Below are 13416 nucleotides of genomic sequence, written 5' to 3' on the forward strand. Positions count from 1 at the left end.
ATTATATATATATATATAATGCATGGATATATAGAGGAAACAAAAGGCGACAAAAGGAGACAAAAGGAGACAAAAAGGATTAAAGAAAAGTTAGACAAGAGAAAATGTGTTGATTGCAGCAAAAAGCTGCCTATACACCCGAAATAGAAAAAGAGTCAAAGCAAGCTGCTTCGCTTGCTGCTGCTGCTGCTGCTGCTGCTGCTGCTCTTGCTGCTGCTGCTGCTGCACTTGCTGCAGCCAGATGACGAAGCTCAAAAGAAATAATGCAGCAGCGACTTGCGCAAAGCAAGCAACCTACCAGAAGCAGCAGGAGCAGCAACAGCAGCAACACCAGCAGCAAGGCTTGGATTGAGCAGCAGCAACGGTTAGCTGCTGCTGCTGCTGCTGCTGCTGCTGCTGCTGCTCCTGTTGCTGCTATATTTAAACGATGCAAAAGGGAGCAACTATTAAAAAAAGGCAGCAATCGTAGCTGCTGCGGCTATTCCCACTGCAACAAGAGCAGTAGCTGCTGCTACTGCTCCTGCTGCTGCTGCTGCTCTTGCTGCTGCTTCAGCTGTATGTAACTTTAAAAATAGGCAGCACCCTCTCTGTTCTGCATGCAGCAGCAAAAAAACATCGTAATACGGCTGCAGGTGCAGCAACAACAATGGCAGCTAACTAACAGAACCAACAGCAGCAGCAACGACAACAGCAGCAGCAGCAGCAGCAGCAACAGCAGCTCACGCAGCAACAGCGAGGAGTCCCTGGCTCTGCAGCAGCACAGAATGATATCCAGCGAAAAAAGATGCAGGCAGCAGCATCAAGGGAGAGACAAGCTTGGTGCTGTTTGCTGCTGATGTTGCTGCTGTTGTTGCTGTTGCTGCTGCTGCTGCTGTTGTTGTCCGTTCATCTGCTGCTGGCCTTCCGCAGACAAGCATACGCGGCTGCACATCCTGAAGGGAAATAGCAGCAACAGCAGCAACAGCAACACGAGCAGCAGATCAGCTTGCTAATAAGGGGAACTAAAGAAGCAGCAAGGCAGCAGCAGCAGCTGCTGCTGCTGCAACAGCAACACCAGCACGCACCTGCAGCAGCAAGTTCGTTTCAATGCGACACAACCCTGGAGCGACAGCACAGAGAAGAGCAGCAGCGACTTGCTGCTGCTGTTGCTGCTGCTGCTGCTGCTGTCGTGGCATAGTGTCAAAAAGACCGTTTGTTCGAGACGTCTCTGCTGCTGTTGCTGCTGTTGTTGCTGTTGCTGCTGCTGCTGCGTCGGGTGCTGGTGCACTCATAACGGCTTCTGCCTGCAGCAAACACACACAACAGCAAAAGGGTTGTGCTGCAGCAGGCCTGCATATACACTCCATCTGCTGCTCCCTACTGCACCGGTGCAACAGCAGCACAACCATCAGCAGCAAAAAACCAGGGCAGCAGCAGCAGCAGCAGCAAAACGCAGCAGCAAGAAAAACACAGAAAAGTAGACATCGACGTACAGCTGAGACAGATACACCCAACACCACCGCCGCCACCAGCTGCTGCTGCTGCTGCTGTTGAGGCTGCTGCTGCTGACGCATGGAGGAGGAGAGCGTTCCTGCCTGTGCTGCTGCCTGCTGCAAACCCCCTGGCGCTGCTGCAGCGCGCAGCAGCTGTGGATCAGCGCATGCAAAAAAGAATAGAGCAGCAGGGGGAATAGCATCAGTGCTGCTGCTGTTGCTGCAGCTGCTGCTGTTGCTGCTGCTAGGAATGAATAGCTGACAGAAGTTCTCAGCAGCAGCTCCTGCTGCGAGGGGCTCAACGCTGTGCAGAGTCCGCCCTGGCATTGCTGCAGCAGCAGCAGCTGCTGCTGCTGCAACAGGAAGAACCGGTGCAGAAGCAGCAGCAGCAGCCGGAGCCGCTGCAGCGGCAGGAACCGCCGAAGCAAGAGAAGTTAGACCCTCGTCAGCAGCAAACGTCAATCCTGCAGGGGACTGGTGATCGTAAACCATCATCTGCTGTTGCTGCTGCTGCTGTTGCTGCTGCTGCTGTTGCTGCTGCTGCTGTTGCTGCTGCTGCTGCAGTTGCTGCTGCTGTACAAGCAACTGATTCCCCAAGCAGCCACAGCACGAATCATGTGAAGCAGCGGAAGACAACAAACAAGGCGCTGCTGCTGCTGGTGCTGTTGCTGGTGCTGCTGCTGCATCTGCTGGGACAGCAAGTGGTGATCGTTGCCGTTGCTGTAGCATAAGCTGCTGCTGCCGCTGCTGTTGCTGTTGCTGTAGTGATCCTCGCAGCTCCGAAGCCCTTGGAGGCAGCAGCTGCGTCTGCTGCTGCTGCTCCTGCCGGTGCCGTTGCTGCTGCAGATAAGGCTGTTGCTGCCGGAGCAGCAGCTGTTGCTGCTGCAGCAGAAGCTGCTGCTGCAGCAATAGCTGCTGCTGTGATGCCCAGCCGGCAACATGAGTACTGTTTCCTGCTGCACTGAAATCCTCCCCTTTATCCGCAGGCAGAGACACAGCAGCAGCAGCAGCAGCAGCAGCAGCAGCATCAACAGCATGGTGTCGCGATGATTGTGCTGCTCCCGCCAGTTTGCTGCAGATGTTGCACTGTACTGTCTCTGCAGCAACTTGTTGTTGCTCGCAGCAACACCGAGGCATACTGCTGCTCCTGCTGGTGCTCCTGTTGCAGCAGCAGCAAGCATGCCGCTGCATGCAACAAACGGTGCTGCAGGTTGCTCCCTCGCGCGGCACTGCTGCTGCTGCTGCTGCAGGAATCCGTCCTGTGCAGTTGCGCTGTCTCATGCCAGCAAGGGCCTGCTGCTGCTCTTGCTGTTGTTGCTGCTGCTGCATCTTTTGTGATGAGATGCGCGGCTTCAATAGGTCTGCAGGAGCAGCAGCAGCTGGCGAGCGCCCTCGGCACTGCAGCAGCCCGACTTGAGGGCGCCCAGCAGCAGCAGCAGGAACAGCAGGGGAAGCTACAGTGCAGCGCTGATCAGCAGGCGACGGCGCTGTCAGTTTGCTGCTCTTGCTGCAGCAGCTGCAGCAGCAGCTGCAGCCACACCTGGAGCAACGAACACGCTGCTGCTTCTGTTGCTGTTGTTGCTGCTGCTGCTGATGCTGCTGTCGCTGCTGCTGCAATGAATACCCGTTGTCTACACTGTGGGAGATACCCCACGGATGTGTTGCTGCTGCTGCAGGTGATGCAGCTGCTGCTGCTGCTGTTGCTGTTGCTGGCAGTTCCGCGTGCATGCGCACTTTCAGGCGTTGTCGAGGTGCTGCTTCCGCTGTAGTTGCTGCTGGGCTGCATGCATCATCGGTATCAGCAGCAGCAGCAGCAAATGCCTTAACTGCTGCAACACGTCTGCAGCTGCAGCGGGAAGCAGCAGAAGAAGGAGACAAAGAACTATCAGGGCTTAATGTTAGGGAAGAAGGAGACATTAGTGCTGCACCTAGGGAGGAATAAGCTGTTGCTTCTCCTGCAGCAGCTGCTGCTGCTCTAGCTGCTGCAGCTGCTGCTGCTGCGGCCTCAGCAACCGCCTGCTCAGCCTCAGCTAAAGCTGCTGCTTCTTCTGCTGCAGCTGTTGCAGCAGCAACGTCAGCTGCAGCGGCAACTGCAGCAACTGCACTTGCTGCTGCTGCTGCTGATGAAGGATGCAGCAACTTGCGGCTGTAGCTGCTGCTAGATGAGGCCTGTCGTATGGCAGCAGCAGCAGGAGCAGCAGCAGCAGCAGCAGGATGCCCCGCAGATCTTGGACGCTGCAGTTGATGACGGTGAAACCGGGCTATCAAACTGCTTTCCGCGTTGCTGCTGCTGCTGCTGCTGCTGCTGTTGGTGTTGCTGTTGTTGTTGCTGCGAATGCCTCGCCAACTGCTGCTGCTGCTGCTGCTTCGTGCTCGTGCGCCTTCCCTGCTGCTTGCCCTAGACACAATCGGCAACGGCTGGAGCAGCATCCGTTGCTGCTGCTTTCGCCATTGCTGCAACTGCTGCTCCTGACGTCGCAGGAGCTGCTGCTCTTGTTCTTGCTGTTGCTGTTGCTGCTGCCGTCTTTGCTGCTGCTGCTGCTTCTGCTGCTGCTGCTGCTTCTGTCTCTGTGCCCAGTTCTCGCGGTGTGCGAAGCTCGTTAGCCAGCAATCCTGCAGCGATGGCAGCTGCTTCGTTGCCCCAGGAGTCTGCTGCTGGTCCTGCAGCTCCTGTTGCTGCTGCTGCTTCTGTTGCTGCTGCTGCTTCTGTTGCTGCTGCTGCTCTTGTTGTTGTCGCTGCTGCTGCTGCTGTTGCCGCTGGTGCTGCAGTACCTGAATAAGCTCGAAGGTCTTTGCATCGAAGATCAACACCGAATGCACTGACGCTGCTGCTGCCCTTCTGCTTCTGCGCAAATTCGCATGCTGCTGCTGCTGCTGCTGCTGCAGCAGCTTCCCATTCGCCTGCGCTGCAGCATCGCTTGCGGTTACTGTTCTTCTCTTTGAGAGCAGCAGCTGCTGCTGCACCTTTTGTTGCTGCTGCAGCTGCAGCTGCTGCAGCTGCTGCAGCGACGACAGCTGCACCGCGTTGCTGAGGGCTGACCAGAAGGCAGCAGCAATTTGTAGGCCAACCTCAAAGGGAAGCAAACCATCAGCTGTACACACACAACACGAACAGAGAAAAAAAAGGGTATGCTGCTGCTGCTGCTGCCGTTGTTGTTGCTAATGCTGCTGCAGTAGTTAGTTATATAAGTAGACACAAGGGCAAGGTGGTGGTGGTTGTGCTGCTGCTGCAGAAGCAGTAGCTTTTGGTGCTGCTGCTGCAAATTGAGTGTTTTGCTGCTTACTTGTGTCTGTGTCCCTATGCGGGAGTGCTATTGCTGCTGTTGTTGCTGCTGCTGCAGTTGCTGCTGCTGCATACGTCTTATGGACGCGAGCAACAGCAGCAGAGAGAGTGGCAAGCTGTTGCTGAGTACCCAGTTGCTTTTGCTTCTGCTGCTGCTGTTGCTGCAGCAGGTGTTGCTTCTGCATGCGTACGATAGACTCCGCTGCCTTAGAAAATGTCTGCAACAAAATACGTAGCGGCAGCAGCTCCTCTTCCTGCTGCTGCTGCTGCTGCTGCTGTCGCCAACGCTTCTGCAACCGCTGCTGCTGCTGCTGTTGCTGCCTGTCGTGAGCCACAGACTGCAGCAGCAGAAGGCGAATGCGAGGGAGCAGGTCATTCGTAGATGCAGCAGACGAAATTTGCCGCTGCTGCTGCAGCTCCTCCTTTTGCTGCAGTTGCTGGAGCTGCTGCTGCTGCGTGCTGCCGCTTGCTGCATCAGCTGAAGCAGCAGCAGCAGCTGCTGCTTCCCCTACAGAAGGAAAGGCCTCTGCAGCATCATAGCCGCTGCTGCAGGTGGTCGTACAGCGCGTGGATATTAGAGCAACCACAGAAGTCTTGCTGCTGCTGCTGCTGCTGCTGTTGCTGCTGCTGCTGCTTTGTAACGCCGTCTGCCGCAGAGCTTCTTTATCGGGCTGCTGCTGCTTATGGATCCCATTAAGCTGCTGCTCCTCCTCCTTATGTTGCCCCTGCTCCCTTCGATCTTGCTGCTGCTGCTGCTGCTGCTGCTGTTGCTGCTGCTCTCGTGCTGCAGCCTCTGGCCCACTAACGCTCCGCATGCCGTCACGGTCAAGCGCTGGCGCGCTGGCTGTTGCCGCCTCTGGTTTTGCTGATGTTGTTGCTGCTGCTGCTGTAGTTGCTGCTGTTGCTGCAGTTTCCGTGGTTGTTAGCAGGTGTGCTCCTGCCTCAGGCCCTGCAGCATCTGCTGCAGCAGATTTCAATGCTGCTTCTTGTGTTGTTTCTGTATCTGTTGCTGCAGTCTCCTCTGCTGCTGCTGCTACTGCCGTTGTTGCTGCTGCTGCTGTTGCCTGTGTGCAGCCCAATCTGTAGGCAGTGTCTGTGAGCCACTCTATTGCTGCTGCATCCGCTGCAGCTGCTGCATTTGCTGCTGCTGCTGCTGTTGCATCATCCGCTGCTGTAGTATCCCCAGTTGCTGCTTCCGAAGAAACTGCTGCTGCTGCTGCTTGTTCCCTCGTATGTACAGTCTCCGACTTGCTGGACACTAGCTCCGCCCCTGCTGCTTCTGCTGCTGCTGCTGCTGCGCCTCTGGAGTCCGCTTCTACTACTGCTGCTGCCTCTGCCAGTGCAGCCTCTGCTAGTGCAGCCTCTGCTGCTGCAGCCTCTGCTGCTGCAGCTTCCGCCGCTGCAGCGTCTGCTGCTGCAGCTCTTGCGGCTGCAGCTTCTGCTGCTGCTGCCTCTGCTGCTGCTGCCTCCGCTGCTGCTGCTTCTGCTTCTGCCGCCTCCGCTGCTGCTGCTGCTTCGGCAGCTTGTGCTGCTTCAGCTGCTGCAGCTTCTGCTGCTTCCGCCGCTGCAGCTTTTGCTGCATCTAGAGCCTCTGCTGCAGAAGCTTCTGCTGCTGCAGCTTCTGCTTCTGCGGCTTCTGCTGCTGCGGCCTCTGCATCTGCGGCTTCTGCCGCTGCAGCAGCTTCCTCTATTGCTGCTTCGGCTGCTGCAGATTCCCTTGCTGCAGCCTTTTCCGCTGCTGCTGCTGCTGCTTCAGCTTCAGCTGTTGCAATTTCTGCTGCGGCAGCGCTATCAGCTGCTGCGTCTGCTGCAGCAGCCCTTTTTGCTGCCATTTTTGCTGCTGCAGCTTCTGCTGCTGCAGCATCTTTTGCTGCAGCATCTGCAGCTGCTGCTTCAGCCGCAGCCGCCGCTGCTATTTCCGCAGCTGCTGCAGCAAATTCTGCTGCCTCCGCATTTGCTGCTGCAGCTTCTGCTGCTACGTCTTCCGCCTCTGTTGCTGCAGCCTCTGCTTCTGCAGCCTCTTCTGCTGCAGCCTCTGCCACTGCAGCTTGTTCTGCTGCAGCATCTGCTGCTGCAGCCTCCGCTGCTGTAGCTTCCTCCGCTGCGGCCTCTACCAGTGCAGCATCTGCTGCTGCAGCTTTTGCCGCTGCAGCTTCAGCTGCTGCAGCCTCCGCTGCTTCAGCTTCTGCTGCTGCAGCCTCTTCTGCTGCAGTTTCTGCTGCTGCAGCCTCTGCCAGTGCAGCCTCCGCCAGTGCACCTTTTGCTGCTGCAGCTTTTGCTGCTGCAGCTATTGCTGCTGCTGCTTCTGCAGCTGCCGCCTCTGCTGCTGCAGCGACTGCTGCTGCAGCTTCTGCCGCTGCAGCCTCTGCTGCTGCAGCTTCTGCCGCTGCTGCTTCTGCTGCTGCATCCTCTGCTGCTGCAGCTTCCGCCGCTGCAGCTTCCGCCGCTGCAGCTTCCGCCGCTGCAACTTCTGCTGCTGCAGCTTCTGCCGCTGCAGCCTCCGCCGCTGCAGCTTCTGCCGCTGCAGCTTCTGCTGCTGCAGAAGCGGCAAGGTTAGCTGCTGCAGCGCTCTCTTCTGCTGCTGCTGCTTCCTCTTCTGCTGCTGCTGCAGCTTTGAAGGCCCGAGAAACCTGAGCAGTTGCCTTTGCTGCAGCATTAGCAGCGGTAGTAGCAGCCAATTCCGTCTGCTGTACATCTTCCTCTGCAGCTACAGCAGCTTCCTGAGCAGCAGCAGCAGAGTTGCATGCTGCTTCCGTAACAGCCGCTGCTCGTTGGTATCGCGAGGCGGCAGCAGCAGCAGCATGCAGGGCTGCTTGTGTACCTGCTAGAGCAGCGTCTGCTGCTGCACCTGCTGCTGTTGCTGCATGCACGCGTTGCGCCAACCTGCCCTCTGCTCGATCACACGCAGCTTGCGCTGCAGCGGCAGCTTCCTCCGCAGCAGCAGCAGCAGCCTCTGCTGCTGCTGCTGCATCGCCAGTCTGTCGTGCTGCTGTCTCAGCTGCAGCAGCTACGTCCTCAGCAGCGTCAGCAACACGTGCTGCAGCCTCTGCTGCTGCTGCTGCTGCTGTTGCTACATCCGCTGCAGCGCTAGCACTGTCTCTCACCTTGGAGGCGCCACTGCAGCTGCTGCTACTGCTGCTGTCCGCCTGCTGCTCCCTTTGTTGCAGCGGCAAGCCTCGCCTCTTCCAGCACAAGTCAGCTTTGCCTGCTGCCGTTGCTGCTTCTGCTGCTGCAGCAGCAGGAGTGGCTGGTGCTGTTGATATATCTGTCGGCTTCTCAGGCGATGCAGCAGCAGCTGCTGCTGCTGCTCCACTTGCTGCTGCTTGCGATGCTACTTCTGGAGATGCGAATGCGTCTGAGTCCGCTGCTGCTGCTGCTGCTGCTGCTGAGTCATCGCTGCAACTCTCTTCAAGCAAAAAATCACAATCGTCAGCAGCAGCAGCAGGAGCTGCTGCTGTTGTTGCTGCTGCTTTTGTTGCTGCCGTTACTCCTGCTGCAGCCGCCGCTGCAGCGGATCGAGAAGGCGGCAGCTGTATATTCTCCAGAACCGACGAATCCCCACCATCATCAGCAGCTGCTGCTGCACCACGGCCAGCAGCAGCAGCAGCAGCAGCAAGAGAAAGAGTCATAGGGGAGGCCCACCGTGAGGATGAGGGTGAGGGCCCCACAGGCAAACTCCGGCCATGGAAGGCAGCTAGGCTCTCGTAGCTGCTGCTTCTGCTCATAATACTGCTGCTGCTGTTGCTGCTGCTTCTGTTGCTGCTGCTGCTGCTGCTGCTGCAGCTGCTACTGCTGCAGCTGCTGTAGCTGCTGCAACTACAGCGCGTGTTGCTGGCTAGATTCCTCCCAAGAGTATATGCTGCAAGAGCAGCATCCCCTCGCCGTTTCTGCTGCTGCTGCTGCTGTTGCTGTTGCGGCTGCTGTTGGTGTTGCGGTTGGCTGTGCTGGTGCTGCTGCTGCTGCTCACCCGAGTGCGCCGTCTCCCAAGAGCTCTCCCCTTCTTGAGGATGGCTTAAGGCCTCTCCCGTGTCCTTGCTGCTGCTGCTGCTGCTGCTGTTGCTGAGGGCCAGGGATGGCACCTTGTTGGACCTCTGCCACCTTCCAGGTGGCAACTCCTCTGCTTCGGGTGTAGAAGCAGCTGCTGCTGCTCTACGTTGCTTCGGAGAGCCTTGTTGCTGCTGCTTCTGTGTGTGCTGCTGCTCCTCCTGTTGTTCTTCTTGCTGTTGTTGTTGCTGCTGCTGTTGCTCTTCTTCTTGTTGCTGCTGCTGTTGTTGTTGCTGCTGCTGCTGCTGCTTGGAGAAGGGGACCTTCAATTGGGTGGGGACGAAGCGTCTTACAACTCCTGCAAACCAAGACGACTTGCTGCTTGTTGCAGCGCCTGTTGCTGCTGCTGCTGGTGTTGCTGCTGCTGCTGCTGGTGCTGCTGCTGTTGCCTCAGCAGAGGCTGCAGCCGAATCAACACTTGTTGCTTCCTCCACTTCTGCAGGCTTCCTGCTGCTGCTCCTGCAGCTGCTGCTGTCGTTGCTGCTGCTGTTGCTATTCCCAATGCCAGCAGCAACAGGCGATGATCCGCTCGCAGGCCTCTCCCGCTGCAGCAGCAACCGAGAAGCAAAAGAAGACCCCCTAGGAGCATTTGCTGTTGCTTGTGCTGCAGGTCTGCTGCTGCGCCACAGCCGCTGTTGCTTCTCCACCAGCAGCCACGCCTGCTGCTGCTGCTGCTGCTTCTGCTGCGTCGCCGCATCTTGAGCGAGTTCGATCTGCTGCGTGCTGTCTCCGCCCATCTCTCCAGATGCTGGGTTTGCTGCTGCTGCTCCTCCCGCTGCAAAAGCAGCTGCTGCTTCTGCTGCTGCAAGGATACTCGGTGGCAGCACAGCCTTCGTAACAGCAGCAGCAACAGCTGCAGCATCAGGAGAGCCCATTGCTGCCTTCTTCTGGTGCAGCAGCAAACCATCCAATGACAGCAGCTTCGGTAGTGCCGCTATAACGCTTTGCCTAAACAGCAGCAGCAGCAACAGCAGCAACAGCAGCAGCAACACCAACAACAATTGGAAAACGCGGGATAGGCCAGTGCGGTTACTGATAGGATGCGCTGCAACAGGGGAAATCCTTAGCAACAGCAGCAGCAGCACAAGCAGCAGCACGAAGAGCAGCAACAACAGCAGCAGCAGCAACAACAGCAGCAGCAGTAGCAGCACACGAACCTGTACGCAGAACGTTTCTTTGCCTGAGCCTTCACATTTGCATCATTGGCATTTGTTGTTGCTGCTGCTGCACCTGCTGCTGCTGCTGAACAGCTGCTGGGTGCCACAGGCAGCAGCAGCTGCTGCTGCTTCTCCTGCTGCTCCTCTGACTGCTGCAGCTGCTGGCGTACCAATTGCTCATATTCTTTATCCGTTATAAATAGGACCGACGGCGACTGCTGCGCTGCTGCAGCTATCTGCTGGGCACCTGCCTCCTGCTGCAGCTGCAGCAGCTGTTGCTCCTGCTGCTGCTGCTGCTGCTGCTGTCGCTGCTCCAGCGATGGGTATAGGCCCTCAGCAATCGGCGTATTTCGCAGAGACAAATGCTGCAGCGTTTGCGCCTGCATGCAGCAGCAGCACAACAGCACACAGTTGCAGTTGCAGCAGCAGCAGCAGCTGGAGTAGGAACAGCAGCAGCAACACAGTAGCAGAAGCTTGCATGCACCGCAGCATCCGAGACAGCAGCAACAAGGACAGAAGCAGCAGCAGCAGCAGCAGCAGCAGCAGGTCTTACGATGGGTCTTAAGGCGAGCAAGAGAGCCTGTATAGACAGCAGAGGATTATCATCAAGCAGCAGCAGCAGCAACTTCTTTTTATTATCAAAGGTGTGGGGCGGCAGCAGCAGCAGACCGTTGCTTCTTAGATCTAGCTGCTGCAGTTGTGGCAGTGCAGCAGCAGCAAATGCATGCAACCAACCATCTAAGCTGCTGCTGCAGCAGCAAATTGACAATCGAGACAGCTGAGAGAAAGATATAGCAGCAGAAGACACAGGACGCAAACAAACTCCCCATCTGTTGTTGTTGCTGCTGCTGCTGCTGTTGCTGTTGCTGCTGCTGCTGCTGCTGCTAGAAGTGTTAGGCGGAGATAGCCTGGCATCACTGTCGCTGGTCTGGTCAGCACTGCTGCTGCTGCCGCTGCTGCTGCTGGAGGGGCTCCACAAGTCTTCAATTATCTCCAGTGCCCGAAACTTGCTGCTGCTGCTGCTGCTGCTGCTGCTGTTGTTGCTGCTGCTGCTGCTGATGACATTGAGGTGCTGCAGTTGGGGTACTCTCCAGCGTTGTACAGAACGCCAGAAGCAAGCAGCAGAGCGGTTCTTATTTCTGCTCAAGCTACATCTGTTGCTGCTGCTGCTGCTGCTGCGTTTGCTGCTGTTGCTGCTGCTCCCTCCTGCGGTAGACCCTCCACACAATGCTCCCACTTGCTGCTGCTGCTGCTGCTGCTGCTGTTGCTGCTGCTCAGGCAGCAGCTCAAGCGTAATGCTCTTGAGAGTATCGTGGCATATCTGAATGGGCCCCATCTCTTGCTGCTCCTGCTGCTGCTGCTCCTGCTGCTGCTGCTCCTGCTGCTGCTGCTGCTGTTCTTGCTGTTGCCGCTGCTGCAGTTGCTGCGGGTGCAAGGACAGCAGCAGCTGCTGCAGCTTAGGGGCGCATTCTAATCCCCCTATAATCTGTATGGGGTTATCTCTTGCATCTAGCAGCAGCAGCTGCTGCAGCGATGAGCTAGCTAGCTGCTCCCCTAAGGAAGACAGAGAGTTGCTGCTGATGTCAAGGACCTGCAGCGAGGGTAATGTAGGCAGCAAAGAACAGACACCAAATAGCTCCCTGCTGCTGGTGCTGCTGTTGCTGCTGTTGCTGTTGCTGCTGTTGATTGCTGCTGCTGCTAGGGAAGCTTCCCGTCCTTCGTGCTGCTGCTGCTGTTCCTGCTGCTGTTGAGCAGAGGAATCCTCAGCAACACCATCACCATCAGCAGCAGCACCACCAGCACCATCAGCAGCAGCAGCAGCAGCAGCAGCAGCAGCAGCAGCAGTACCTGGTAGACGCAAGCAATTATTACTAAGAGAGAGGATCCTTAGGTGCTGCAGATGCTGCAGTGCTCGTAAGGAATTATCTGTTAATCTGTTGCTGCACAGCAGCAGCTGCTGCAGCAGAGGTGCAGCAGCAGCAAGATAAGGGAGACACCGTAGATCTAAGCAGCATAAAGATAAATGTACTAAATGCTGCAGCAAAGAAGGAGGCAGCAGCAGCAGATTGCTGCTGCTCCTGCATACTACTGATGGTGTTAATACAGCAAGAAATACTGCATCTGCTGCTGCTGCTGCTGCTGCTGCTGATGCAGATGCAGCAGGTGCTATAGCAGCAGACCCTCCAGAGACGACTACTGCGCCCTCCTGCTCATGCTGCTGCTGTTGCTCTTGCTGCTGCTCTTGCTGCTGCTGCTGCTGCTGGCTACCCTCAGCAGCAGCAGTAACTACCTGCTGCAGCAGACGCTGCACTGCAGGCATGCGTAAGTTTGCTGCAGCAGACACTACTACATGCACCTCAGCAGCTAATCGTCTGATTACTACCTGCTGCTGCTGCTGCTGCTGCTGTTGCTCATCCTGCTGCTGCTGCTTCTCTTGAAGCAGCAAAATATCCTCTTGCACCTGTTGTTGTTGTTGTTGCTGCTGCTGCAACTGGAGCTGCTGCTCTCGCTGCTGCTGCTGCTGCTGCTGCTGTTTGTCCTCCTGCCCGTCCAGCAGCAGCACAACTCTCGAAGCCGCTGCATCTCCCGTGTCCGCAGCAGCAGCAGCAGCTACTGCTGTTGCTTCTGCTGCTGCTGCTTCTGCTGCTGCTGTGGGACTCCGCAGCAATTGCTGCAGCCTCTCAAGTGCCTCTAAAGTGCATGCAATGCTGTTGCTGCTGTCTGCTGCATGCAGCGAATGTGGGGTGTCTGTACTCGGCTTAGCAGCAGAAGCAGCAGCAACAGGGGATGCATGCAAAGCAGATACTCCTGCTGCTACACCTGCTACACCATCTGCTGCTGCTGCTGTAGATGTAGCTGGTGCTGCATCTGCTGCTGTGTCTCGTGATGGACCTGCTGCTGCTGCTGCTGCTGTCGCTGCTGCTCCAGTTGCTGCTGCAGCTGCTGCTACTGGGAGTGCCAAGGGAGCCAAAGGAGAAGGCCCAATGGATTTGCTGCTGCGCGGCATTCTAAGGAGGACTGCAGCAGCAAGCAGTCCATCCTGCTGCTGCTGCTGGCGCTGCTGCTGCTGCTGCTGCTAGCGCATGAGGCAGCAGATCTCCTCCTAGAGAATAAAAGAAGCATGAAGCAGCAGCAGCAGCAACAACAACAAAGGTAGATCTACAGCAGGATGGAGCAGTTGGTTGATGTTGCTGCAGTTGCTGCAGATGCTGCTGGTGCTGCTGCCGCTGCTGCTGCTGCTGCTCAAGCTGCTGCTGCAAATATTGGCAATTAAATAATAAATCCTCCTCTTCTGCAGCAAAAACATCTTGCTGCTGGGGGGGAGGTGTTGCTGCTGCTGCTGCTGCTGCTGTAGGTCTCCTTGGGGCTGTGTTGTGTGGCTATGGTGGTCTTTCTTCTTTTTTCTTCTTTTTTTCTCCTTTTTTTTGTTCTTTTTTTGTTTAATTCTTTTAATTAATTA

At 56.8% G+C, this 13416-nt stretch overlaps 1 protein-coding gene across 1 annotated transcript; it reads right to left on the reverse strand.

The window, feature by feature from the left end:
• Positions 1 to 719: 719 nt before the first annotated feature.
• EMWEY_00045600 (hypothetical protein, conserved) lies at positions 720 to 12963 on the reverse strand (the record flags this gene model as incomplete). The annotated part of the gene is made up of 6 exons (XM_013483045.1): positions 720 to 932; positions 1065 to 1283; positions 1473 to 4564; positions 4757 to 9747; positions 9957 to 10336; positions 10510 to 12963. 6 exons carry the CDS (start codon positions 12961 to 12963, stop codon positions 720 to 722), a joined length of 11349 nt encoding a protein of 3782 aa, XP_013338499.1.
• Positions 12964 to 13416: the final 453 nt, after the last annotated feature.

Source organism: Eimeria maxima, genomic scaffold (assembly GCF_000499605.1).
Source record: "Eimeria maxima Weybridge genomic scaffold, Emw_scaff915, whole genome shotgun sequence".
In the NCBI taxonomy this organism is placed as follows: domain Eukaryota; phylum Apicomplexa; class Conoidasida; order Eucoccidiorida; family Eimeriidae; genus Eimeria; species Eimeria maxima.